This window comes from Pleurodeles waltl, chromosome 9 (genome assembly GCF_031143425.1).
Source record: "Pleurodeles waltl isolate 20211129_DDA chromosome 9, aPleWal1.hap1.20221129, whole genome shotgun sequence".
NCBI classification, from domain to species: Eukaryota; Metazoa; Chordata; class Amphibia; order Caudata; family Salamandridae; genus Pleurodeles; species Pleurodeles waltl.
The window spans coordinates 1122730626-1122755676 of NC_090448.1; the positions used below are offsets into that span (position 1 = coordinate 1122730626).

General features: G+C 48.1%; 1 protein-coding gene across 5 annotated transcripts in view; it reads left to right on the top strand.

The window, feature by feature from the left end:
- The window catches only part of MTA1 (metastasis associated 1), a 555902-nt gene that overhangs the window by 254865 nt on the left and 275986 nt on the right, over nt 1-25051 (top strand). For all 5 annotated transcript variants that reach the window (XM_069208854.1, XM_069208851.1, XM_069208852.1 and 2 more), the window contains exon 8: nt 24195-24294. In XM_069208854.1, coding sequence (XP_069064955.1) covers nt 24195-24294 — 100 coding nt within the window. The remainder of the gene's footprint in view (nt 1-24194; nt 24295-25051) is intronic.

The window sequence follows — 25051 nt, forward strand, 5'->3', positions numbered from 1 at the left end:
TTGGAGCTGCCCAGTCCAGAATAGTCTGGATCTTAGGCTGGAGTGGCTGAACTTGGCCTCCACCTACAAGGTGTCCCAAGTAAACCACAGGTTCGGTGGCATGTGTAGCTGCAGATACACATGTTGTACATAGTCCGCCGTCTGGTGTTGAGTCGGAGTGTTACAAGTTGTTTTTGTTCGAAGAAGTCTTTTCGAGTCCCGAGACCGAGGGACTCCTCCTCCTTTGTTCCATTGCGCATGGGCGTCGACTCCATGTTAGATTGTTTTTTTTCCGCCATCGGGTTCGGACGTGTTCCTTTTCGCTCCGGGTTTCGGGACGGAAAGATAGTCTTAACTTCGGAAAACTACGTCGGTATTGTTTCGCTCGGGATCGGGTAAGAATAGAATCGACACCGAATCGTGAAGAGCTCCGGTAGCCCTTCGGGGTAATTTCGATCCCCCGTCGGGGCCTGGTCGGCCCGACCGCGTGTAACATAGACACTGATGGAACGGACCCCGTTCCGATTCTGTCCTAAATGCCACAATAAATATCCATATACAGACCAACATTTGGTCTGTAACTTGTGCCTGTCGCCCGAGCACAAGGAAGAAACGTGTGAGGCCTGTCGTGCGTTTCGGTCCCGAAAAACGCTCCGTGACCGGCGAGCCAGAAGATTGCAGATGGCGTCCACGCCGACAGGACACCGAGAGTTCGAGGGACAAGGAGAAGAAGAGGAAGCCTTCTCCATCCATGAATCGGACTCGGAGGAATTCGACGTCGAAGAAACTGTGAGTAAGACATCGAAGCAAGCACCACACAAGAAAACAGACAAGGCCCAGGGGACGCCACTGCCAACAGGCCATGGCTCAACCCATAAAGTAGGTGACCGTCCATCGGCACCGAAAAAGGCCGAACTGGTGCCGAGATCACAGGCACGCAGCAATCTCGGGACCGAGAAAGTGCTGCCGAAAAAGATCGACGCCGAGACAGCGGAACCGAAGCTGCTCGGCGCAGAGACAGCGGCACCGAGGAAGATCGACGCCGAGAAAGCTCGACGCCGAAAAAGAAAAAATTCGCCTCGGAGCCGAAAACAAGCAGAGACACAGTTTCGGTGCCAAAACGACCAGCAACCGAACCAACTGCCAGCTCATATACAGAGGAACAATCACTGTCCTCTCAAATGCGCAAACACAGATTTGAAGAAGAGTTACAGACCACTGATGTAGACCACACACAAAAGCGGATCTTCATACAAAGTGGGACAGGGAAAATCAGCACTCTTCCCCCAATCAGGAGAAAAAGGAGACTCGAGTTCCAAACTCAAGAACAAACACCACAAAAAATGGTGAAGAAGGTAACTCCGCCACCCTCTCCTCCACCTGTAACTCACACATCACCGGCACAGACTCCGTCACATTCACCGGCTCATACCACCATGAGCCAAGATGACCAAGACGCTTGGGACCTATACGACGCCCCAGTATCAGACAATAGTCCTGAGTCGTACCCTACCAAGCCCTCGCCACCTGAGGACAGCACAGCGTATGCACAGGTGGTAGCTAGGGAAGCAGAGTTCCATAACGTGTCGTTACACGCAGAACCTGTCGAGGATGACTTCCTTTTCAACACCCTCTCCTCCACCCATAGCACCTACCAAAGCCTGCCTATGCTTCCAGGAATGCTAAGGCACGCAAAGCAGATCTTCAAAGAACCGGTCAAGAGTAGAGCGATAACTCCAAGGGTGGAGAAAAAATATAAAGCACTGCCCACGGACCCTGCTTTTATCACCTCACAACTGCCACCAGATTCAGTCGTGGTAGGGGCAGCTCGCAAGAGAGCCAACTCGCACACATCAGGCGAGGCACCACCTCCGGATAAAGAGAGCCGCAAGTTCGACGCAGCTGGGAAAAGGGTTGCAGTACAAGCTGCAAACCAGTGGCGCATCGCGAACTCTCAGGCGCTCCTAGCGCGATATGATAGAGCCCATTGGGACGAGATGCAGCATCTCATCGAGCATCTGCCCAAAGAATTTCAAAAACGGGCAAAACCAGTGGTTGAGGAGGGACAAAACATCTCCAATAACCAAATACGCTCCTCTATGGACGCAGCGGACACAGCTGCAAGAACAATAAATACCGCAGTAACCATAAGAAGGCACGCATGGTTGCGCACATCTGGCTTTAAACCGGAAATACAGCAAGCGGTGCTTAATATGCCGTTCAATGAACAGCAATTGTTTGGACCCGAAGTGGACACTGCAATTGAGAAATTGAAAAAGGACACTGACACAGCCAAGGCCATGGGCGCACTCTATTCCCCGCAGGGCAGAGGCACTTTCGGCACCTTCCGCAAAACAACTTTCAGAGGGGGGTTTCGGGGTCAAGCCACACAAGCCAGCACCTCACAATCAACACCGTCTACCTACCAGGGACAGTACCAAAGGGGAGGCTTTCGGGGCCAGTACAGAGGAGGACAATTCCCTAGAAACCGGGGAAAATTTCAAAGTCCAAAAACCCCTACAACCAAACAGTGACTCAAAAGTCACTCAACCCCTTCACACAACACCAGTGGGGGGGAGACTAAGTCAGTTTTACAAATCCTGGGAGGAGATAACAACAGACACTTGGGTCTTAGCAATTATCCGACATGGTTATTGCATAGAATTTCTCCAACTCCCTCCAAATGTCCCACCAAAAACACAGAATATGTCAAAACAACATTTAGACCTTCTAGAACTAGAAGTTCAAGCATTACTACAAAAGGACGCAATAGAATTGGTACCATGTACACAAGTAAACACAGGAGTTTACTCACTGTACTTTCTAATACCAAAAAAGGACAAAACACTGAGACCAATCCTAGATCTCGGAACACTAAACACCTACATCAAATCAGAACACTTTTATATGGTCACGCTACAAGACGTGTTACCACTGCTAAAGCAACAAGACTACATGACAACCTTAGATCTAAAGGACGCGTATTTCCACATACCGATACATCCCTCGCACAGGAAATACCTAAGGTTCGTATTCAAGGGAATACATTACCAATTCAAAGTGTTGCCGTTCGGTATAACAACCGCACCAAGAGTATTCACAAAATGCCTAGCAGTAGTAGCTGCACACATCAGAAGGCAGCAAATACACGTATTCCCGTACCTAGACGATTGGCTAATCAAAACCAACTCCCTAACAAAGTGTTCACAACACACAGATTATGTCATACAAACCCTCTACAAACTCTGTTTCTCCATCAACTACACAAAATCTCACATTCTGCCGTGCAAAACACAGCAATACTTAGGAGCGACAATCAACACAACAAAGGGAATAGCCACTCCAAGTCCACAAAGGGTTCAAAATTTTCACAAGGTTATACAAGCCATGTATCCAACACAAAAGATACAGGCAAAGACGGTATTAAAACTCCTAGGCATGATGTCCTCATGCATAGCCATTGTCCCAAACGCAAGACTGCACATGAGGCCCTTACAACAGTGCCTAGCATCACAGTGGTCACATGCACAGGGTCACCTTCTAGATCTGGTGTTGATAGACCGCCAAACATACATCTCGCTTCTATGGTGGAACAGTATAAATTTAAACAAAGGGCGGCCTTTCCAAGACCCAGTGCCACAATACGTGATAACAACAGATGCTTCCATGACAGGGTGGGGAGCACACCTCAATCAACACAGCATCCAAGGACAATGGGACGTACATCAAACAAAACTGCATATAAATCACCTCGAATTGTTAGCAGTATTCCTAGCGTTGAAAGCATTTCAACCCATCATAACCCACAAATACATTCTTGTCAAAACAGACAACATAACAACAATGTATTATCTAAACAAACAGGGGGGAACACACTCGACACAGCTGTGCCTCCTGGCACAAAAGATATGGCAATGGGCAATTCACAACCCCATTCGCCTAATAGCACAATTTATTCCAGGGATCCAAAATCAACTAGCAGACAATCTCTCTCGAGATCACCAACAGGTCCACGAATGGGAGATTCACCCCCAAATTCTAAGCTCTTACTTCAAAATTTGGGGGACACCTCAAATAGACCTATTTGCAACAAAGGAGAACGCAAAATGCCAAAACTTCGCATCCAGGTACCCACACAGGCAGTCTCAAGACAATGCTCTATGGATGAACTGGTCAGGGATATTTGCGTACGCTTTTCCCCCTCTCCCTTTCCTTCCATATCTAGTAAACAAATTGAGTCAAAACAAACTCAAACTCATACTAATAGCACCAACATGGGCAAGACAACCTTGGTACACTACACTACTAGACCTGTCAGTAGTACCCCATGTCAGGTTGCCCAACAGACCAGATCTGTTAACACAACACAAACAACAGATCAGGCATCCAAACCCAGCATCGCTGAATCTAGCAATCTGGCTCCTGAGATCCTAGAATTCGGACATTTAAACCTCACCCAAGAATGTATGGAAGTCCTAAAACAAGCTAGAAGACAATCCACTAGACACTGCTATGCTAGCAAATGGAAAAGATTTGTTTGCTACTGCCATAATAATCAAGTTCAACCATTACATGCATCTCCAAAGGATGTAGTGGGATACTTACTACGTTTACAGAAATCAAATCTAGCCTTCTCTTCCATAAAGATACACCTCGCAGCAATATCTGCATACCTGCAGATTACCCATTCAACTTCACTATTTAGGATACCTGTCATTAAAGCGTTTATGGAAGGCCTAAAAAGAATTATACCACCAAGAACACCACCTGTTCCTTCATGGAACCTCAACATCGTCTTAACAAGACTCATGGGCCCACCTTTTGAACCCATGCACTCATGCGAAATGCAATTCTTAACGTGGAAGGTTGCATTTCTCATTGCCATCACATCTCTAAGAAGAGTAAGTGAAATTCAGGCGTTTACTATACAAGAACCTTTTATTCAAATACACAAAAATAAAGTAGTCCTAAGAACCAATCCAAAATTTTTACCAAAAGTTATTTCGCCGTTCCACTTAAATCAAACGGTAGAACTACCAGTGTTCTTCCCACAGCCAGACTCAGTAGCTGAAAGGGCACTACATACATTAGACATCAGAAGAGCACTAATGTACTACATTGACAGAACAAAAGAAATTAGGAAAACAAAACAACTGTTTATTGCATTTCAAAAACCTCATACAGGAAACCCAATATCAAAACAGGGTATAGCCAGATGGATAGTTAAGTCCATCCAAACCTGCTACCTTAAAGCAAAGAGAGAACTGCCCATTACACCAAGGGCACATTCAACCAGAAAGAAAGGCGCTACCATGGCCTTCCTAGGAAACATTCCAATGAACGAGATATGTAAGGCAGCCACATGGTCTACGCCTCACACATTTACTAAGCACTACTGTGTAGACGTGCTATCCGCACAACAAGCCACAGTAGGACAAGCCGTACTAAGAACTTTATTTCAGACTACTTCCACTCCTACAGGCTGAGCCACCGCTTTTGGGGAGATAACTGCTTACTAGTCTATGCACAACATGTGTATCTGCAGCTACACATGCCACCGAACTGAAAATGTCACTTACCCAGTGTACATCTGTTCGTGGCATTAGTCGCTGCAGATTCACATGTGCCCACCTGCCTCCCCGGGAGCCTGTAGCCGTTTGGAAGTTATCTTCAACATTTGTACATTTGTAAATATATTACTTAAACCTTAGTTGGTACATACTTATTCATTCCATTGCATGGGCACTATTACTAACATACACAACTCCTACCTCACCCTCTGCGGGGAAAACAATCTAACATGGAGTCGACGCCCATGCGCAATGGAACAAAGGAGGAGGAGTCCCTCGGTCTCGGGACTCGAAAAGACTTCTTCGAACAAAAACAACTTGTAACACTCCGACCCAACACCAGACGGCGGACTATGCACAACATGTGAATCTGCAGCGACTAATGCCACGAACAGATGTACACTGGGTAAGTGACATTTTCATTCCCTGCCCTATCTGGCATTTGGATGCCTTGATATAGAGGCCTGCTGATTGCAGAGCCTTCAAAACCTTCTTCAGGTGGACCAGGTGATCCTGCCAGCTGGAGCTAAAGACAGCAATATCATCAAGATAAGCTGCACTAAAGGACTCCAAACCAGCAAGGACTTGATTCACCAACCTTTGGAAGGTGGCAGGGGCATTCTTTAAACCAAAGGGCATAACAGTAAACTGATAATGCCCATCAGGTGTGGAGAATGCTGTCTTTTCTTTTGCTCCAGGTGCCATTTTGATTTGCCACTACCCTGCTGTTAAGTCAAAGGTACTTAAGAATTAGGCAGCACCTAATTTGTCTATCAGCTCTAGGAATGGGATGGGCATCTGTCTTGGTGACAGAATTGAGTCCTCTGTAGTCCACACAAAACCTCATCTCTCTCTTTCCATCTTTGGTGTGAGGTTTGGGGACTAAGACCACTGGGCTAGCCCAGGGGCTGTCAGAGTGCTCAATTACTCCCAACTCCAGCATCTTGTGGACTTCCACCTTGATGCTTTCCTTAACTTGGTCAGACTGTCTGAAATTTTTTTTTTGACAGGCATGCTGTCTCCTGTGTCCACATCATGTGTACACAGGTGTGTCTGACCAGGGGTTAGGGAAAAGAGCTCAGCAAACTGTTGCAGGACCTTCCTACAATCAGATTGCTGTTGGTCAGAGAGGGTGTCTGAATAGAGCACTCCATCAACTGAGCCATCTTTAGGGTTTGATGAGAGAAGATCAGGGAGAGGTTCACTCTCAGCTTCCTGATCCTCATCTGTTACCATCAACAGATTCACATCAGTCCTGTCATGGAAGAGCTTGAGGCGGTTCACATCGATCACCCTCTTTGGGCTCCTGCTAGTGCCTAGGTCCACCAGGTAGGTGACCTGACTTCTTCTCTAGCACTGGGTAAGGGCCACTCCATCTGTCCTGGAGTGCTCTGGGAGCCACAGACTCCAGAACCCAGACTTTCTGTCCTGGTTGAAAGTCAACCAGTGCAGCCTTTTGGTCATACCAAAACTTCTGGAGCTGTTGGCTGGCCTCAAGGTTTTTACTTGCCTTTTCCATGTACTCTGCCATCCTTGAGCGAAGGCCAAGTACATAGTCCACTATGTCTTGTTTAGGCTCATGAAGAGGTCTCTCCCAGCCTTCTTTCACAAGAGCTAGTGGTCCCCTTACAGGGTGGCCAAACAGAAGTTCAAAGGGTGAGAACCCTACTCCCTTCTGAGGCACCTCTCTGTAAGCGAAAAGCAGACATGGCAAGAGGACATCCCATCTCCTTTTGAGTTTTTCTGGGAGCCCCATGATCATGCCTTTTAATGTCTTGTTGAATCTCTCAACAAGGCCATTAGTTTTTGGATGATAGGGTGTAGTGAGTGTATAAGTCACTCCACACTCATTCCACATGTGTTTCAGGTATGCTGACATGAAGTTGGTACCTCTGTCAGACACCACCTCCTTAGTGAAGCCCACTCTGGTAAAGATACCAATGAGGACCTTGGCTACTGCAGGGGCAGTAGTCGACCTAAGGGGAATAGCTTCAGGATACCTAGTAGCATGATCCACTACTACTAGTATGTACATATTTCCTGAGGCTGTGGGAGGTTCCAGTGGACCCACTATGTCCACACCCACTCTTTCGCAGGGGACCCCCACCACTGGAAGTGGAATGAGGGGGGCCTTTGGATGTCTGTAGGAAGTTGGCTCTGTATGTGCTATTTCAAAGTAAGGAATAGCATGCACAGAGTCCAAGGGTTCCCCTTAGAGGTAAAATAGTGGTAAAAAGAGATAATACTAATGCTCTATTTTGTGGTAGTGTGGTCGAGCAGTAGGCTTATCCAAGGAGTAGTGTTAAGCACTTGTTGTACATACACATAGACAATAAATGAGGTACACACACTCAGAGACAAATCCAGCCAATAGGTTTTGTTATAGAAAAATATCTTTTCTTAGTTTATTTTAAGAACCACAGGTTCAAATTTAACATGTAATATCTTGTTTGAAAGGTATTGCAGGTAAGTACATTAGGAACTTTGAATCATTTCAATTGCATGTATACTTTTCAAGTTATTGACAAATAGCTACTTTAAAAGTGGACACTTAGTGCAATTTTCACAGTTCCTGGGGGAGGTAAGTTTTTGTTAGTTTTACCAGGTAAGTAAGGCACTTACAGGGTTCAGTTCTTGGTCCAAGGTAGCCCACCGTTGGGGGTTCAGAGCAACCCCAAAGTCACCACACCAGCAGCTCAGGGCCGGTCAGGTGCAGCGTTCAAAGTGGTGCCCAAAAACACATAGGCTAGAATGGAGAGAAGGGGGTGCCCCGGTTCCGGTCTGCTTGCAGGTAAGTACCCGCGTCTTCGGAGGGCAGACCAGGGGGGTTTTGTAGGGCACCGGGGGGGACACAAGCCCACACAGAAATTTCACCCTCAGCAGCGCGGGGGCGGCCGGGTGCAGTGTAGGAACAGGCGTCGGGTTCGCAATGTTAGTCTATGAGAGATCTCGGGATCTCTTCAGCGCTGCAGGCAGGCAAGGGGGGGGATTCCTCGGGGAAACCTCCACTTGGGTAAGGGAGAGGGACTCCTGGGGGTCACTTCTCCAGTGAAAGTCCGGTCCTTCAGGTCCTGGGGGCTGCGGGTGCAGGGTCTCTCCCAGGCGTCGGGACTTTGGATTCAAAGAGTCGCGGTCAGGGGAAGCCTCGGGATTCCCTCTGCAGGCGGCGCTGTGGGGGCTCAGGGGGGACAGGTTTTGGTACTCACAGTATCAGAGTAGTCCTGGGGTCCCTCCTGAGGTGTTGGATCTCCACCAGCCGAGTCGGGGTCGCCGGGTGCAGTGTTGCAAGTCTCACGCTTCTTGCGGGGAGCTTGCAGGGTTCTTTCAAAGCTGCTGGAAACAAAGTTGCAGCCTTTCTTGGAGCAGGTCCGCTGTCCTCGGGAGTTTCTTGTCTTTTCGAAGCAGGGGCAGTCCTCAGAGGATGTCGAGGTCGCTGGTCCCTTTGGAAGGCGTCGCTGGAGCAGGATCTTTGGAAGGCAGGAGACAGGCCGGTGAGTTTCTGGAGCCAAGGCAGTTGTCGTCTTCTGGTCTTCCTCTGCAGGGGTTTTCAGCTAGGCAGTCCTTCTTCTTGTAGTTGCAGGAATCCAATTTTCTAGGGTTCAGGGTAGCCCTTAAATACTAAATTTAAGGGCGTGTTTAGGTCTGGGGGGTTAGTAGCCAATGGCTACTAGCCCTGAGGGTGGGTACACCCTCTTTGTGCCTCCTCCCAAGGGGAGGGGGTCACAATCCTAACCCTATTGGGGGAATCCTCCATCTGCAAGATGGAGGATTTCTAAAAGTCAGAGTCACCTCAGCTCAGGACACCTTAGGGGCTGTCCTGACTGGCCAGTGACTCCTCCTTGTTGCTTTCTTTGTTCCCTCCAGCCTTGCCGCCAAAAGTGGGGGCCGTGGCCGGAGGGGGCGGGCAACTCCACTAAGCTGGAGTGCCCTGCTGGGCTGTGACAAAGGGGTGAGCCTTTGAGGCTCACCGCCAGGTGTCACAGCTCCTGCCTGGGGGAGGTGTTAGCATCTCCACCCAGTGCAGGCTTTGTTACTGGCCTCAGAGTGACAAAGGCACTCTCCCCATGGGGCCAGCAACATGTCTCTGGTGTGGCAGGCTGCTGGAACTAGTCAGCCTACACAGACAGTCGGTTAAGTTTCAGGGGGCACCTCTAAGGTGCCCTCTGGGGTGTATTTTGCAATAAAATGTACACTGGCATCAGTGTGCATTTATTGTGCTGAGAAGTTTGATACCAAACTTCCCAGTTTTCAGTGTAGCCATTATGGTGCTGTGGAGTTCGTGTTTGACAGACTCCCAGACCATATACTCTTATGGCTACCCTGCACTTACAATGTCTAAGGTTTTTTTTAGACACTGTAGGGGTACCATGCTCATGCACTGGTACCCTCACCTATGGTATAGAGCACCCTGCCTTAGGGCTGTAAGGCCTGCTAGAGGGGTGTCTTACCTATACTGCATAGGCAGTGAGAGGCTGGCATGGCACCCTGAGGGGAGTGCCATGTCGACTTACTCGTTTTGTCCTCACTAGCACACACAAGCTGGCAAGCAGTGTGTCTGTGCTGAGTGAGAGGTCTCCAGGGTGGCATAAGACATGCTGCAGCCCTTAGAGACCTTCCTTGGCATCAGGGCCCTTGGTACTAGAAGTACCAGTTACAAGGGACTTATCTGGATGCCAGGGTCTGCCAATTGTGGATACAAAAGTACAGGTTTAGGGAAAGAACACTGGTGCTGGGGCCTGGTTAGCAGGCCTCAGCACACTTTCAATTGTAAACATAGCATCAGCAAAGGCAAAAAGTCAGGGGGCAACCATGCCAAGGAGGCATTTCCTTACAATGTCCACCTGTCTTACCACTGGTTTGACAAGTGGTAAAGGAGACACAAAACTCCTTAACTTTCTGGGACATGTTGGGCCAGTAGAAGTGGTTGACTAGTCTCTCCCACGTCTTGGTTTGTCCCAAATGCCCAGCAAGGGGAATATCATGGGCTAAGGTCAGTATGAACTCTCTGAAGGCCTGAGGCACTACCACTCTCCTAGTGGCAGCAGGTTTGGGATCTCTTGCCTCAGTGTACAGGAGCCCATCTTCCCAGTAGACCCTATGTGTTCCAGTTTTCTTGCCATTGGACTCTTCAGCAGCTTGCTGCCTAAGGCCTTCAAGAGAGGGACAGGTTTCTTGCCCCTTACACAACTGCTCCCTTGAGGGCCCCCCTGGACCTAAGAGCTCAACCTGATAAGGTTCTAACTCCATAGGCTCAGTTCCCTCAGAGGGCAGAACTTCTTCCTGAGAAGAGAGGTTCTCTTTTTGTTGTTGTGTTGCAGCTGGTTTCCCAGCTGGCTTTCCTTTTCTCTTGGTAGGCTGGGCCCGTTTTCCAGACTCCAGCTCTACTTTTTCACCCTGAGCCTTGCACTGTGCCCTTGTCTTGACACACACCAGTTCAGGGATACCCAGCATGGCTGCATGGGTTTTCAGTTCTACCTCAGCCCATGCTGAGGACTCCAGGTCATTTCCAAGCAAATAGTCGACTGGGATATTTGAGGAGACCACCACCTGTTTCAGGCCATTGACCCCTCCCCACTCTAAAGTTACCATAGCCATGGGATGTACTTTAGTCTGATTGTCAGCGTTGGTGACTGGATAAGTTTGTCCAGCCAGGTATTGACCAGGGGAAACCAGTTTCTCTGTCGCCATGGTGACACTGGCACCTGTATCCCTCAGGCCTTCTACACTTGTCCCATTAATTAAGAGCTGCTGCCTGTATTTTTGCATGTTAGGAGGCCAGGCAGCCAGTGTGGCTAAATCCACCCCCCCCTCAGAGACTAATGTAGCTTCAGTGTGACACCTGATTTGCTCTGGGCACACTGTTGATCCCACTTGGAGACTAGCCATTCCAGTGTTAGCTGGAGTGGAGTTAGAAGTGGTACTTTTTTTTGGGACAGGCCTGGTCTCCAGTTTGGTGTCCAGTCTGATAACAGCTACGACACCAGGCCTTTTTGGGATCAAAGTTTTTACCCTTGTACCCAAAATTGTTTTGTGAAGAGGCTCTGGGCCCACCCATCCTCCTGTGCAGGTTTTTGGGGGCCTGAAGAAGACTTTACTATTTTTGTTTTTGGATGTCTCAACACTCTTCCCCTGGGGAGGCTTTGTGACCCCTTTCTTTTGGTCACCCCCTGTGGTAGTCTTGGTCACCCTAGTCTTGACCCAATGGTCCGCCTTCTTTCCCAATTCTTGGGGAGAAATTGGTCCTAGGTCTACCAGATGCTGATGCAGTTTATCATTTGAACAATTACTTAACAGGTGTTCTTTCACAAATAAATTGTACAGCCCATCATAATTATTAACACCACTGCCCTGAATCCAACCATCCAGTGTTTTCACTGAGTAGTCCACAAAATCAACCCAGGTCTGGCTCGAGGTTTTTTTAGCCCCCCTGAATCTAATTCTATACTCTTCAGTGGAGAATCCAAAGCCCTCAATCAGAGTTCCCTTCATGAGGTCATAAGATTCTGCATCTTTTCCAGAGAGTGTGAGGAGTCTATCCCTACACTTTCCAGTGAACATTTCCCAAAGGAGAGCACCCCAGTGAGATTTGTTCACTTTTCTGGTTACACAAGCCCTCTCAAAAGCTGTGAACCATTTGGTGATGTCATCACCATCTTCATATTTAGTTACAATCCCTTTAGGGATTTTCAACATGTCAGGAGAATCTCTGACCCTAGTTATGTTGCTGCCACCATTGATGGGTCTTAGGCCCATCTCTTGTCTTTCCCTTTCTATGGCTAGGATCTGTCTTTCCAAAGCCAATCTTTTGGCCATCCTGGCTAACTGGATGTCCTCTTCACTGGAATTATCCTCAGTGATTTCAGAGAGGTCCTCCTGTGAGGGAACCAGCATCTCTGACTCTTATGTTTGGAGACAGGGCTTGAGAGGCCCTGTTCACCCTAGTTAGGACTGGTAGGGGGGAATTTTCCTCCAAGTCACTATCTTCATCCTCTGCGTTGCCATCCTCAGAGGGGTTGGCCTTTTCAAACTCTGCCAAAAGCTCCTGGAGCTGTAGTTTGGAAGGTCTGGGGCCCATTGTTATTTTCTTTATTTTACAGAGTGACCTTAGCTCCCTCATCTTAAGATGGAGGTAAGGGGTGGTGTTGAGTTCCACCACATTCATCTCTGTACTAGACATTATGCTTCTAAAAGTTGGAATACTTTTTAAGGATCTAAAACTAGTTCTAGGTTCTAATTCAAACTTTCACAAAACTTTTAAACTCTAAAAGGAAATGCTAAACAGGGACTAACACAAGGCCCTAGCAGGACTTTTAAGAATTTAGAAAAATAGCTCAAATTGCAAAAATCAATTTCTAATGTCAATTTTTGGAATTTGTCGTGTGATCAGGTATTGGCTGAGTAGTCCAGCAAATGCAAAGTCTTGTATCCCACCGCTGATCCACCAATGATGGCTCACCGCCAGGTGTTACAGCTCCTGCCTGGGGGAGGTGATAGCATCTCCACCCAGTGCAGGCTTTGTTACTGGCCACAGAGTGACAAAGGCACTCTCCCCATGTGGCCAGCAACATGTCTCGAGTGTGGCAGGCTGCTAAAACCAGTCAGCCTACACGGGTAGTTGGTTAAGGTTTCAGGGTGCACCTCTAAGGTGCCCTCTGGGGTGTATTTCACAATAAAATGTACACTGGCATCAGTGTGCATTTATTGTGCTGAGAAGTTTGATACCAAACTTCCCAGTTTTCAGTGTAGCCATTATGGTGCTGTGGAGTTCGTGTTTGACAGACTCCCAGACCATATACTCTTATGGCTACCCTGCACTTACAATGTCTAAGGTTTTGCTTAGACACTGTAGGGGCACAGTGCTCATGCACTGGTGCCCTCACCTATGGTATAGTGCACCCTGCCTTAGGGCTGTAAGGCCTGCTAGAGTGGTGACTTATCTATACTGCATAGGCAGTGTGAGGTTGGCATGGCACCCTGAGGGGAGTGCCATGTCGACTTACTCGTTTTGTCCTCACCAGCACACTCAAGCTGGCAAGCAGTGTGTCTGTGCTGAGTGAGGGGTCCCCAGGGTGGCATAAGCTATGCTGCAGCCCTTAGAGACCTTCCCTGGCATCAGGGCCCTTGGTACCAGGGGTACCAGTTACAAGGGACTTACCTGGATGCCAGGGTGTGCCAATTGTGTAAAACAAAAGTACAGGTTAGGGAAAGAACACTGGTGCTGGGGCCTGGTTAGCAGGCCTCCGCACACTTTCAAATCAAAACATAGCATCAGCAAAGGCAAAAAGTCAGGCGGTAACCATGCCAAGGAGGCATTTCCTTAAAATCATATATTGAAAAAAATGAATATATCTGGTCCTAAACCTCAACCACAAAATGTATTGATCATCAAAGGAAAAAATAAGAAAAACAAACAGAGAGAAGGAGTGGATAAGTTGACTGAAAAATACAACAAAATAGAAAGTTTCAGACAGTGTTATAGATGTGGCAGTGCATCTCATTTAGGAAATGCCACTGTATGTTCTGCCATAGATAAAGTACGTTCCAAATGCATGAAAAAGGGGCGTTTTGCCAGGGTATGTAGGTCATCTGGAAAGACATGAACTAGTAAAGCTCATAGAATGGTAGCTAATAGGTTATCAATAGTAACACAACTAGCGATGAAGATGAAGTATTGACAAATCTATGCCATGTCTAAAAATAAAGTGCATAGTGAAGTAGTGTCTGCAACATATGCATTAATGGAAGTGAAGTAAGGGTCATGACAGATTCAGGATCTCCATTCACCCTGTTGAGCGAAAATAAACGAAAGGAAACATTTAGTAATATTAATTTAAGGATTCAGTAATTAGACCAGTCGGTTATGGAGGTAAACCCATAAGGGTACTTTGAGAGTTTGAGGGTGAATTCAATTTTCAAGGTAGTATTTCGAGAGGAATTGTGTACGTAGCAAAAGATGATGCTTGTTTGGTAGGTTGGTATGAATTTGGGCATATTGTTGGATCATAACCTTGCTCATGTAGGCTTAAGTAAGGATTACATGCAAGTTCTTCCTGTTGAAAATAATGCATGGGTGGAATGTGTATCCAGATGTACTTCAAGAAAAACTAGGAATATTCAAGGGTTATACTCACAAGATTAAACTAGTTGAAAATGCAAATCCCAAGGTACACAAAGTTCGCAGAGTACCTTTAGCTTTGTGCGCAGAATTATATAATTGGAGAAGCTATGTGGACAGGATATAATTGAATGAGTTGTCATCTGAAGTTGTCTATTGCCGATTAGATGAGAGTAAAAAATAAGACTGAATTTAATGTCATTAATAAAAAGTGTCAGAGTATGAATAATGAGTGTTCAGAACAAAGCATGACTTTGAGGATTAAGAAGTTGCCAAACAAGTTTCAAGATTACATTCTTGATATTTCGAAGACAGTTCAGGAGATTTCTTTCACTCTATGCTATTTCCATGTAAATATTGTGTTTTATGTATTTAAGTTTGATTATCTTGTATAATTGTTCCATGTATTAGTTTTATGAGTACTCTGTACATTGCTTTTAATGTTTTAAGGGGAAGGATGTGTTGAGTCTTGCGATAAGTGGTACTTTAGGGGTGGAAGATATGAAGGGTAATGGGAATATATAAGTAGTAGCCATGGTGTTTGATTGTTAGCGTTGAACATTAGTAGGGGTTCTCTCTCGAATAGGTGGAAGCGAGAGGTAGCGTTGGTGGCAAGGGGGTGTATTCATCGTCCTGCTGATCTGTTAGAGACTTCTAGCTGCAAATTCCTTACCTTAGATTTTCCTGGCGTGTTTGGAATACAGAATTTTTTTCTAAGCAATACCCTGCTCGTACTGTCGGGTGGCATCGTTCGGATCTGCCGTCGGTGTCGTTGGAGCAGTGTGTGACATCACGGTCACCTACAAAGGCATCACCCCGGCACACGTACATCAGTTCTTTACCTTTTGCACCCGTTAAGCGCAGGTCTGGATTCGAGCTACCCTATGCCTTTTTTGGCAGGCCTTTTTTCAGCCTTTTTGTTGAAGTATTTTCAAGGCTGTGCGAGGATGACATTGAGGAGACCGGGTTCAAGCTGTGTGGTGCATGCCATTGCGCCATGTCGGTTTCGGACCTCCATTAGGTATGTCTGTGGTGCCTAGACAGAGATGATGACTCGAAAGTTGATACGACTTTGACCAAACTGAGCCCCCCCTCTTTCACATGAGTGACCCCTGCTCGAGTAGAGTTTTACAACATCATTCGCCTCGTATTAGACCGGGCCCCACGGGGTTAGCAGGGGCCCCATCGGCTTCCACACCAGCAGGTTCGGCTTTGGTGCCGTTGGGGACTCCTGGATCCGATACCGGATCCGGAACGACGCAGAGTGCACACACTCAGCTTCCTCCAGTGTCAATCCCAGCGTCTGCTCTGCCAGCGCCCACCGGTGGTGTGAGCCCTGTCCTAATTCCAGATGATCCAGAGCCGGAACCACCTAGTTCAACGCCGATTTAGACTTCAACTGTGCCGACAGGGGCCAGATCAGTTAATTAGGCTTATTTTGACCAGCCAGGTACAGGTAAGGAATCGGAAGGTCGCATGACCCTTTAGAATATAGTTTGGAGCATATGGACTGGTATGAGGAACTAGGGGAAGCCAGTGTACTGGATATTTCTCCACACACTGACATACTCTCACCTCCTACTGTGGGTATGGAGGAGGGAGCTTCACATGGTGTGGTGTGTAGGGCACCTGTGGTCTTAGACCTAGATTTGCCTGCGTTACCAGTCAGGACTAACCTCCTGACTGACGTGCTTCAGACAAGGGTTTCCACATCGGAACCGATGTTACGCTTTAACAAAGCCCTCAGTAATGTCTTGCTGGGGACGTTGTCCAAACCCACCACAGGGGCTCCTGTAAAAAGGACAATTGGCCGTCGCCATAGACCAGCTCCTAATGATCCTAGTTTCCTCACCCAACACACCACACTGGAAAGCTTGGTGGTCTAGGCGTCCACTTCCCAGGGTGCCTTCCATTCTGCTCCCCCAGATCAGGAATCCAAGAGGCTGGATCAGCTTGGTAAGAAAATGCCTTCTTCCTCCAGCCTGGCATTGAGGTCTGTAAACAACTCTTGGCGGTTGGGCCGTTTTCCCCATACTTTATGGGATACAGTGGCCCATGTTCTGACCCAGGTCCCGGAGGGCGTGCGGGACACTCTCAAAAGCTGTTAAATATGGGAGAGATGCTGCAAAGTTTACAATACGGTGTGGTTTGGACATGACCGACACGCTGGGTAGGGCGATTTTTTTCAGTGGTGGCCCTTCGTTGCCACGCCTGGCTCCGTATGTCTGGCTTTTTGTGGGATTTCCAAGCAAACCTTATGGATATGCCATTCGATGGCTCACGCCTATTTAGAGAGAAAGCAGACTCTGCACGTGAGCGGTTCAAAGACTCTCGGGCTACGGCCAGATCCCTGGGCCTCTTGGCTCCCGCTCACCAGCTGTTTTCCTTTCGCCTCTTTTGAGGCTTCAGAAGGGTTGTGGTACCACACCCCCCACAAATCAGCCACCGCCCTCCGTCAACTGCGAGGACGAGATTGTGGTACAACCCCCACCCCCCCTCACGCCCCCCACCCCGTATCCACAGCGCACAAGTTCTCCTAGTATGAATCTGCAAGACCACTTGCGCCCAGTGGCAGGGAGGATTCAATTTAATCTCCCTCACTGGCGGTTCATAACATAGGACAAATGGATCTTGCAGATCATACAGCAGGGCTATACCCTCCCCTTCCAGTCTTTCCCTCTATGCCTCCATTAAAAGAACGGCTGATGGAGGATCATTTAGACCTGCTCCGCGAGGAAGTTGCGGCTCTCATGGCCAAAGGAGCCATAGAAAGTGTTCCAATGTCAAAAGTAGCCAGTGGTTGTTATTCCTGCTACTTTCTGATTCCCAAAAAGAACAAGGGTCTTCGTCCCATTCTGGATACGCAGGATGTCAATCTCTTCCTCAAAAAGGAGAAATTCAAGATGCTTACTCTTGCTCGGGTCTGGTCTGCCATAGACCAAGGAGACTGGATGGTAGCGCAGCACTTCCAGATGTGTATTTTCATATCCCCATCCTGCCTGCCCCCAGGCGCTACTTGTGGTTAAAGGTGGGCCACAAGCACTTTCAGTTTACTGTGCTCCCCTTCGGTTTCACCAGTGCCCCTCGGGCCTTCACAAAAGGGATGGCGGTGGTAGTATCTCATCTGTGCAGGTTAGGGATTTCAGTCTTCCCTACCTTGACGACTTGCTGTTGAAGGCTCCTACACCCCAGGCTCTTGCCACCCACCTTCAGACTAAAGTGAACCTCCTGCATTCGCTGAGGTTCACTATAAACATGCTGAAGTCACACTCGACTCCCTCTCCAAAGCTCTCTTTCATTGGAGCTGTTCTGGACACAGTGTAGTTTTTGGCTTATCCACCCGAGCAGCGAGTCCAGGATATTCAGGTTATAATACTGATGTTTTGGCCTCTATCCTGGACTTCAGTGAGACATACTCTGAGGCTGATGGGCCTCATGGCCTCCTGCATCCTGTTAGTCAAACATGCCAGATGGCATCTCAGGCCTCTGCATGGGACGTGAAGTTCCAGTGGGCACAGCATCAGGGAAATCTCACGGACACAGTTCAGATCTCGTAGGGAACTGCAAAAGACCTGCAGTGGTGGTTATTGAACTGTGATGGGGTCAGAGGCAGACTCCTCTCCCTTCCACAACCACATCTCACAGTAGTAACAGATGCTTCCATCTGGGATGGGGTGGCCATCTGGGAGAGGTGGAGAATAAGAGGCCTCTGGACTCCAAATCAACTTACTGGAGCCCTGGGCGATTCGACTGGCATTGAAAGCATTTTTTTCCGGTTGTAAAAGGGAAGATTGTGCAGGGATTCACGGACAACACTACCCCAGTGTGGTACTGCAACAAGCAGGGAGCGGTGTGGGGTTGTGGACCCTTTGTCAAGAAGCGCTGCGTCTGTGGACATGGCTGGAACAGCAGGGCATAACCCTGGTGGTTCAACACCTGGCAGGTTCTCTGAACACCAGGGCAGACAAACTCAGCTGTTGATGCCTAGCGAATCACGAATGGTGTCTCCACCCGAAGGTGACGCCAAGGACTCTTTCAGCAGTGGAGAGAGCCTTGGTTAGACCTGTTCACTTCCGCAGAGAACGTGCAATGTCAGCAGTATTGCACGTTTGAGTTTCCATGACGGCTATCGCTCGGTGACACTTCGCATGGAGTTCAGGCCTCCTGTACGCCTTCACCCACACCACGTCTGCACAGTGTTCTCAAGAAGGTCAAGAACGACTGGGCCAAGTAATCCTAGTGGCTCCGGATTGGGCAAGGAAAGTCTGGTGTCCTGAGCTTCTGAAAATGAGCATTGATCCTCCGATCAGTCTGCCCCTTTGGGAGGATCTTCTGTCGGAGCAGCATGGGAAGTTACTCCACCTGAACCTGTCATCTCTGCGCCTTCATGCGTGGAGATTGAGTGGCGGCATTTGACCTTCCTCCCGAAGACTGTAAAGTTATTTTGGCAGCCACACGTCCATCCACTGAAACAGTACAAGCCTACTGTTGGAAACACATTGCATATTATTGTGCAAAAAGATCTATTAATCCTATTTCTGCTTCTCTTTCTGATATCTTTCGCTTTATACTATTCCTTGCCCAGCAGGGTTCTGCCTTGGGTACTCTCAAAGGCTATCTTTCCGCCTTATCGGCTTTTCTTCGCATGCCTGATCTGCCTTCACTTTTCAAGGCTCCTATTGTGTATAGATTTCTTAAAGGCCTTGTACATATGTTTCCCCCCTATGCCCTTTGTTATGCCTCAATGGAACTTAAATCTTGTCCTCACATTTCTCATGTGTGCTCCCTTTGAGCCCTTACACTGTCCCCTCCGGCTGCTCACCATCAAGACAGCCTTCTTAGTGACAATAACTTCTGCCAGGAGGGTGAGTTAGATGCAAGCTCTTTCATCTAAGCCACCGTATCTCACTATTTTACCAGACAAGATGGTTCTAAGAACTCATGCCTCTTTCCTCCTCAAGGTGGTGACCCCCATGTCATCTGGGTCAGAATATCACCCTGCCCACCTTCTTTGCTCCACTCTCTAAGGAAGAGGAGCGACTGCAACGACTGGACCCAAAAAGAGCATTGTCATTCTACCTTGACTGCACAAAAGAGTCCCGGGTGGAGGACCAACTCTGTGGGGTACGTGGGAGCAAAGAAGGGTCAGGCAGTGCAGAAACAAACCATTTCGCCCTGGGTCGTTCTCTGCATTAAAACCTGCTGTGGACTGGCATAGAAGCACCATCCTGAGGGCTCATTCCACCAGGGGCAAGGCCGCTACCACTGCGCTAGCATGAGGTGTTCTAGTCCTGAATATCTATCAGGCAGCAACGAGGGCATCTTTGCACACGTTTGCAAAACGCTACTGCCTGGACAGTCCGGTCCAGAGACAGACACTTTGCCTGTTCGGTCCTTCAGGACTTTCTAGTTTGAGAAGATTTATCCGCAGCCCACCGCCAGGAGGTTATGGCTTAAGTATCTATTCTAAGGTAAGGAATCTGCAGCTGGAAGTCTCTAGCAGTTTACAAGTTACTTACCTTCGATAACGCATTATCTGGTAGAGACTATCTAGCTGCAGATTCCTTACACCCAACTATGCCTCCCTGCTCTGCGGATATGTCTAATAAAGTTAAGGTTTATCCCTTTCAGGGCCCTGAATACCAACCCGACTTCTGGTGTGGGGCTGACCAATTTCTGCCAGCCTGCCACAACCAGACGAGTTGCTGGCCACATGGGGAGAGTGCCTTTGTTACTCTGTGGCCAGGAACAAAGCCTGCACCGGGTGGAGGTGCTTCACACCTCCCTCTGCAGGGACTGTAACACCGGGCGGTGAGCCTCAAAGGCTCACCCCCTTTGTTACAGCGCCCCAGGGCATCCCAGCTAGTGGAGATGCCCGCCCCTCCGGCCACTGCCCCCACTTTTGGCAGCAACGCTGGAGGAGATAATTGGGAAAACAAGGAGGAGTCACCCACCAGTCAGGACAGCCCCTAAGGTGACCCCTGCCTTTAGAAATCCTCCATCTTAGTTTTGGAGGATTCCCACAATAGGATTAGGGATGTGCCCCCCCTCCCCTCAGGGAGGAGGCACAAAGAGGGTGTAGCCACCCTCCAGGACAGTAACCATTGGCTACTGCCCCCCAGACCTAAAAAACGCCCTTAACTTGAGTATTTAAGGGTAACCCTGAACCCAGGAAATCAGATTCCTGCAACCTGAAGAAAGGACTGCTGACCTGAAAGCCTCGCAGACACAACGGAGACACCAACTGACTTGGCCCCAGCACTACCGGCCTGTCTCAAGACGCATCCAGCTGGACCAGCGACCTCTGAGGACACGGGGGACTGACCTGCACCTAAAGGACCAAGAACCTCCCGAGGACAGCAGCTCTGTCCAGAAACAGAAAAGAAAGCAACTTAAGAGACTCTACCTTCCCACCAGAAACGTGAGCCTTCACACACTGCACCCGACGACCCCAGCTCGAGTTAAGGACAACCAACACCACAGAGAGGACTCCCAGGCTACTCCAACGACATGGACACCCCGAGTCGACCTCCCTGCACCCCCACAGCATCGCCTGCAGAGAGGATCCAGAGGCCCCCCTGACAGCGACTGCCTGGTAACAAAGGAACCAGATGCCAGGACCAAGCACGGCACCTGCAGCCCCCAGGACCGAGAGGAACCACCTACCAGTCCAGGAGTGACAAGCAGGCGGCCCTCATCCTAGCCCAGTCGGTGGCTGGCCCGAGAAGCCCCCGTGCCCTGCCTGCATCGCCAGAGTGACCCCCGGGCGCCTCCATTGTACAACAAACCTGACACCTACTTTGCACACTGCACCCGGCCACCCCTGTGCCGCTGACAGTGTTTTTTGTGTGCACACCGCCGTCCTCCCCCCCCCCCCCACCCCCCCCCCCCCCACCCCAGGCTGCTCCCCGAGGACGCAGGTACTTACCGGCTAGCAGACTGGAACCAGAGCACCCCTGTTTTCCATAGGTGCCTATGTTATTTGGGGCCTCCTTTGACCTCTACACCTGACCGGCCCTGTGTTGCTGGTGCTGTGGCTTTGGGGTTGCCTTGAAACCCCAACGGTGGGCTGCCTATGCCCAGGAGACTGAACTTGTAAGTTCTTTACTTACCTGAGAAACTAGCCACTACTTACCTTCCACAGGAACTGTTGATTTTTCCACTGTCCACTTTTAAAGTAGCTTATTGCCATTTTTGCCAAAACTGTGTATTACTGTTTTAATTCAAAGTTCCATACTTGCCTGTGTGAAGTACCTTACAATTTATGTACTTACCTAAATGCTGAATCTTGTGGTTCTAAAATAAATTAAGAAAATAATATTTTTCTATATAAAAACCTATTGGCCTGGAGTTAAGTCTTTGAGTGTGTGTTCTTATTTATGGCCTGTGTGTGTACAACACATGCTTAACACTACCCTCTGATAAGCCTACTGCTCGACCACACTACCACAAAATAGAGCATTAGAATTATCTAATTTTGCCACTATCAACCTCTAAGGGGAACCCTTGGACTCTGTGCACACTATTTCTCACTTTGAGATAGTATATACAGAGCCAACTTCCTACAACTGGTTTATGCACAGAGGGCACCAAATGTGACCTTTAAAGCATACCAGTGGCTTGGGGAGGCTACCCCTCCCAAGCCAGTCGCACTTATTTCCAAAGATAGAGGTTACCTCCCTCTCCCAGAGGAAATCCTTTGTTCTGCCTTCCTGAGCTTGATCAGATCAAGCAGCAGGAACCTGCCTAAGGGGTTGCAGCATCTTGGCCTGCCTGGAAAACCCTGTAAGACTGGTGGTAGCAGTGCTGGGGGTTCTCTAAGAAGCCCCCAGAGTGCATGGAATCATACTTCCAGTACTTGCAACAGTATTGGGGTATGATTCCGACTTGTTAGATTCCAAACATGCCTAGGTTCGGAGTAACCATTATGTAGCTGGACATAGGTTGTGACCTATGCCTAGTACACAGGTAAATTGGCTTCCCTGGACTGACGAAGTCCAGGAAAATGGAGCTGGAGTTTGTGGGTCACCTCTGCAAGTTCAGGGGTGCCATCACACACAGGTACTTGCACCCCGCCCTCTGGGCTAGGAGGGCCTGCCATAGGGGTGACTTGCAGTGACCTGTTAGTGAAACGGTGTATGCATCCTTTCACACAGGCTGCAATGGTGGGCTTGCAGAACACTTTGCATGTGCTCCCTATTGGTGACATAATACATGCTGCAGCCCATAGGGATCACCTAGGACCCTAATACCTTGGGTACCTATGTACCATATACTAGGGACACAGATGGGAATACCAGTATGCCAAATGTGGGGTGAAACAAAAATGGTACATACAAGTTACCAAGTTAGAAGGTAGAGAGCATAATCACTGGGGTCGTGGTTAGTAGGATCCCAGTAAACACAGCCAAACACTGACAACAGGCAGAGAATGGGGGAAGCCATGCCAAGAAAGACCGCACTTTTGTGCCCTTATCTTTGGTAAAGTCTTTTTTGTGCATTGTCTACCTGCATATTCCCCACTGTCCGCCTCCTCGTTCTGTGGAGTCTATTGGAATTGACAAGATCTGAACTTGGCTACTTCTCTCTACCTGATATTGTGCATCTGATGGCATGAAAAACAATCATGGGAACTGATGTCCTGGGACAGGGACGATGCTTGTATAGCTCTGTTTTATTGTCTGGGCTGTAGAGCTTCGGCTGATGGGGTCACCTGCCAGCAGATGAGCTTATGGATGCTTTTCCAAAGAGGACACACATGGTGTGTTCCTAGAAGGGCACAGAAGGTCAAACATCTGTTGGTAATTAGAATGTCCACCAGAAAGAGTGTTATCTAATGCAAGGAAGAAATGCATTCTTCTAGAGGGAGTGTTTTATTGCATTCTATCAGGTTATCACAATGCTTGCTCAGGCAGGCCTGTCAATAAAGTATGAGAGGTGAAACCTAGTCACTGCAGATATATTTAATGAATGATACTGCTTCCTTGATTTAAACTCCAGAGCTGTTGACCATGCTTCCGTATGAAATCTATTTGGGTTAAGTGAACCCTTGTTCTCCTTTCGGTATTTTTGGGGGATGGACTTGCTAATCTATGCAGTGCTCATTTCTATTAATGAATCCCCGGAGCACAAGGAAAGCTTACTTGCCTTTAATCATAACTCTTCTTAAGGGAAGTCCTCAATTAGATCATAAACAGCCCTCTCTCCTTCTTTGAAAAGAGTGTGAGGTTTATGTAACCCTGTAAATTCCCTTAATATGTTCCAAGACACAGCACATGCATGCCACTATTCTGTGCTTAAAGCTTTAATGACAGTTTCCTAGAAGCGCAATTATGATTACGGATAAGTTAACTTTTCCATGTACAAAACTGGGGAGTTCATAGTGAATCTGCAAACAAGTATTTGCATCAGTTTGGCATTGCAAATTCTAATGAATGACATAAGTGCACATAGGGACCTGTAATTACTATTTGTCAACACATTTGTGTTAATGTGCTCATAAAATATGCATTTTTTAAATTATTTTCCAGCTCTGTTGGTACGTTTGCCCGTGCGTTAGACTGCAGTAGTTCTGTCAGACAACCAAGCTTGCATATGAGTGCTGCAGCTGCCTCTAGGGACATCACACTGGTAAGAATTGGAGTTCACAGTACTAAAATGATTTATGTGGAAAACACGCAAAATGTTAATTCCAAGGTGCAATAATACTTAATGGAATCTGTAAGGAAACGCTTCTTTTTGTATGGCCGCTCCTCAAAAATTTGGACTGATGCTGCTGATTTTTCGACCTTGAGAGTGCACTGAGGCTTGCTAACAAGACCTCTTTGCCGGTGCCCTGACCCTTGAATCTGCATGTTTGATTGGACTAGACCCAATCGGCACAAGCTGACTAACTTATAAGTCCCTAGTATATGGTACCAGGGGTACTCGGGGCTTGTAAGTAAGTTGTCCCCTTAGGGACTGCAGCACATATTGTGACACCCTGGGTGGTTTGAGGTAAAACAAATCTCCCAGCCTGCAGACTGGTATAGCAGTTTAACATTCCTAACTTTTAAGCAATGGCAAAAGCCATTGGGGTGGGGGTGGTGGGGCATGTAAACAGCTCCCAGGAAAGGTAAAAAATAGAGGCCTGCTACTGGAGGTGTTAACGCCTTCTGGAAGGAAGCCACATGGGGTGCTAGCGGGAAAGGTGAGCTTCAAAGGCGATGACACCTTTGAAGAGCAAATGGTGATCACTCAAGTGGTGCTGTTTTTTTTCCTTCCAGGTAGACAAGTTGGTGTCTCAGACAGAGAGGTGAAAACCCTGGCCAAACTAGTTTTACCATGGGCTTATAGCCCCACCCCTAGGACGGGCTGCTGTGCTCTACACCTAAAGTTAAGGCTTCAG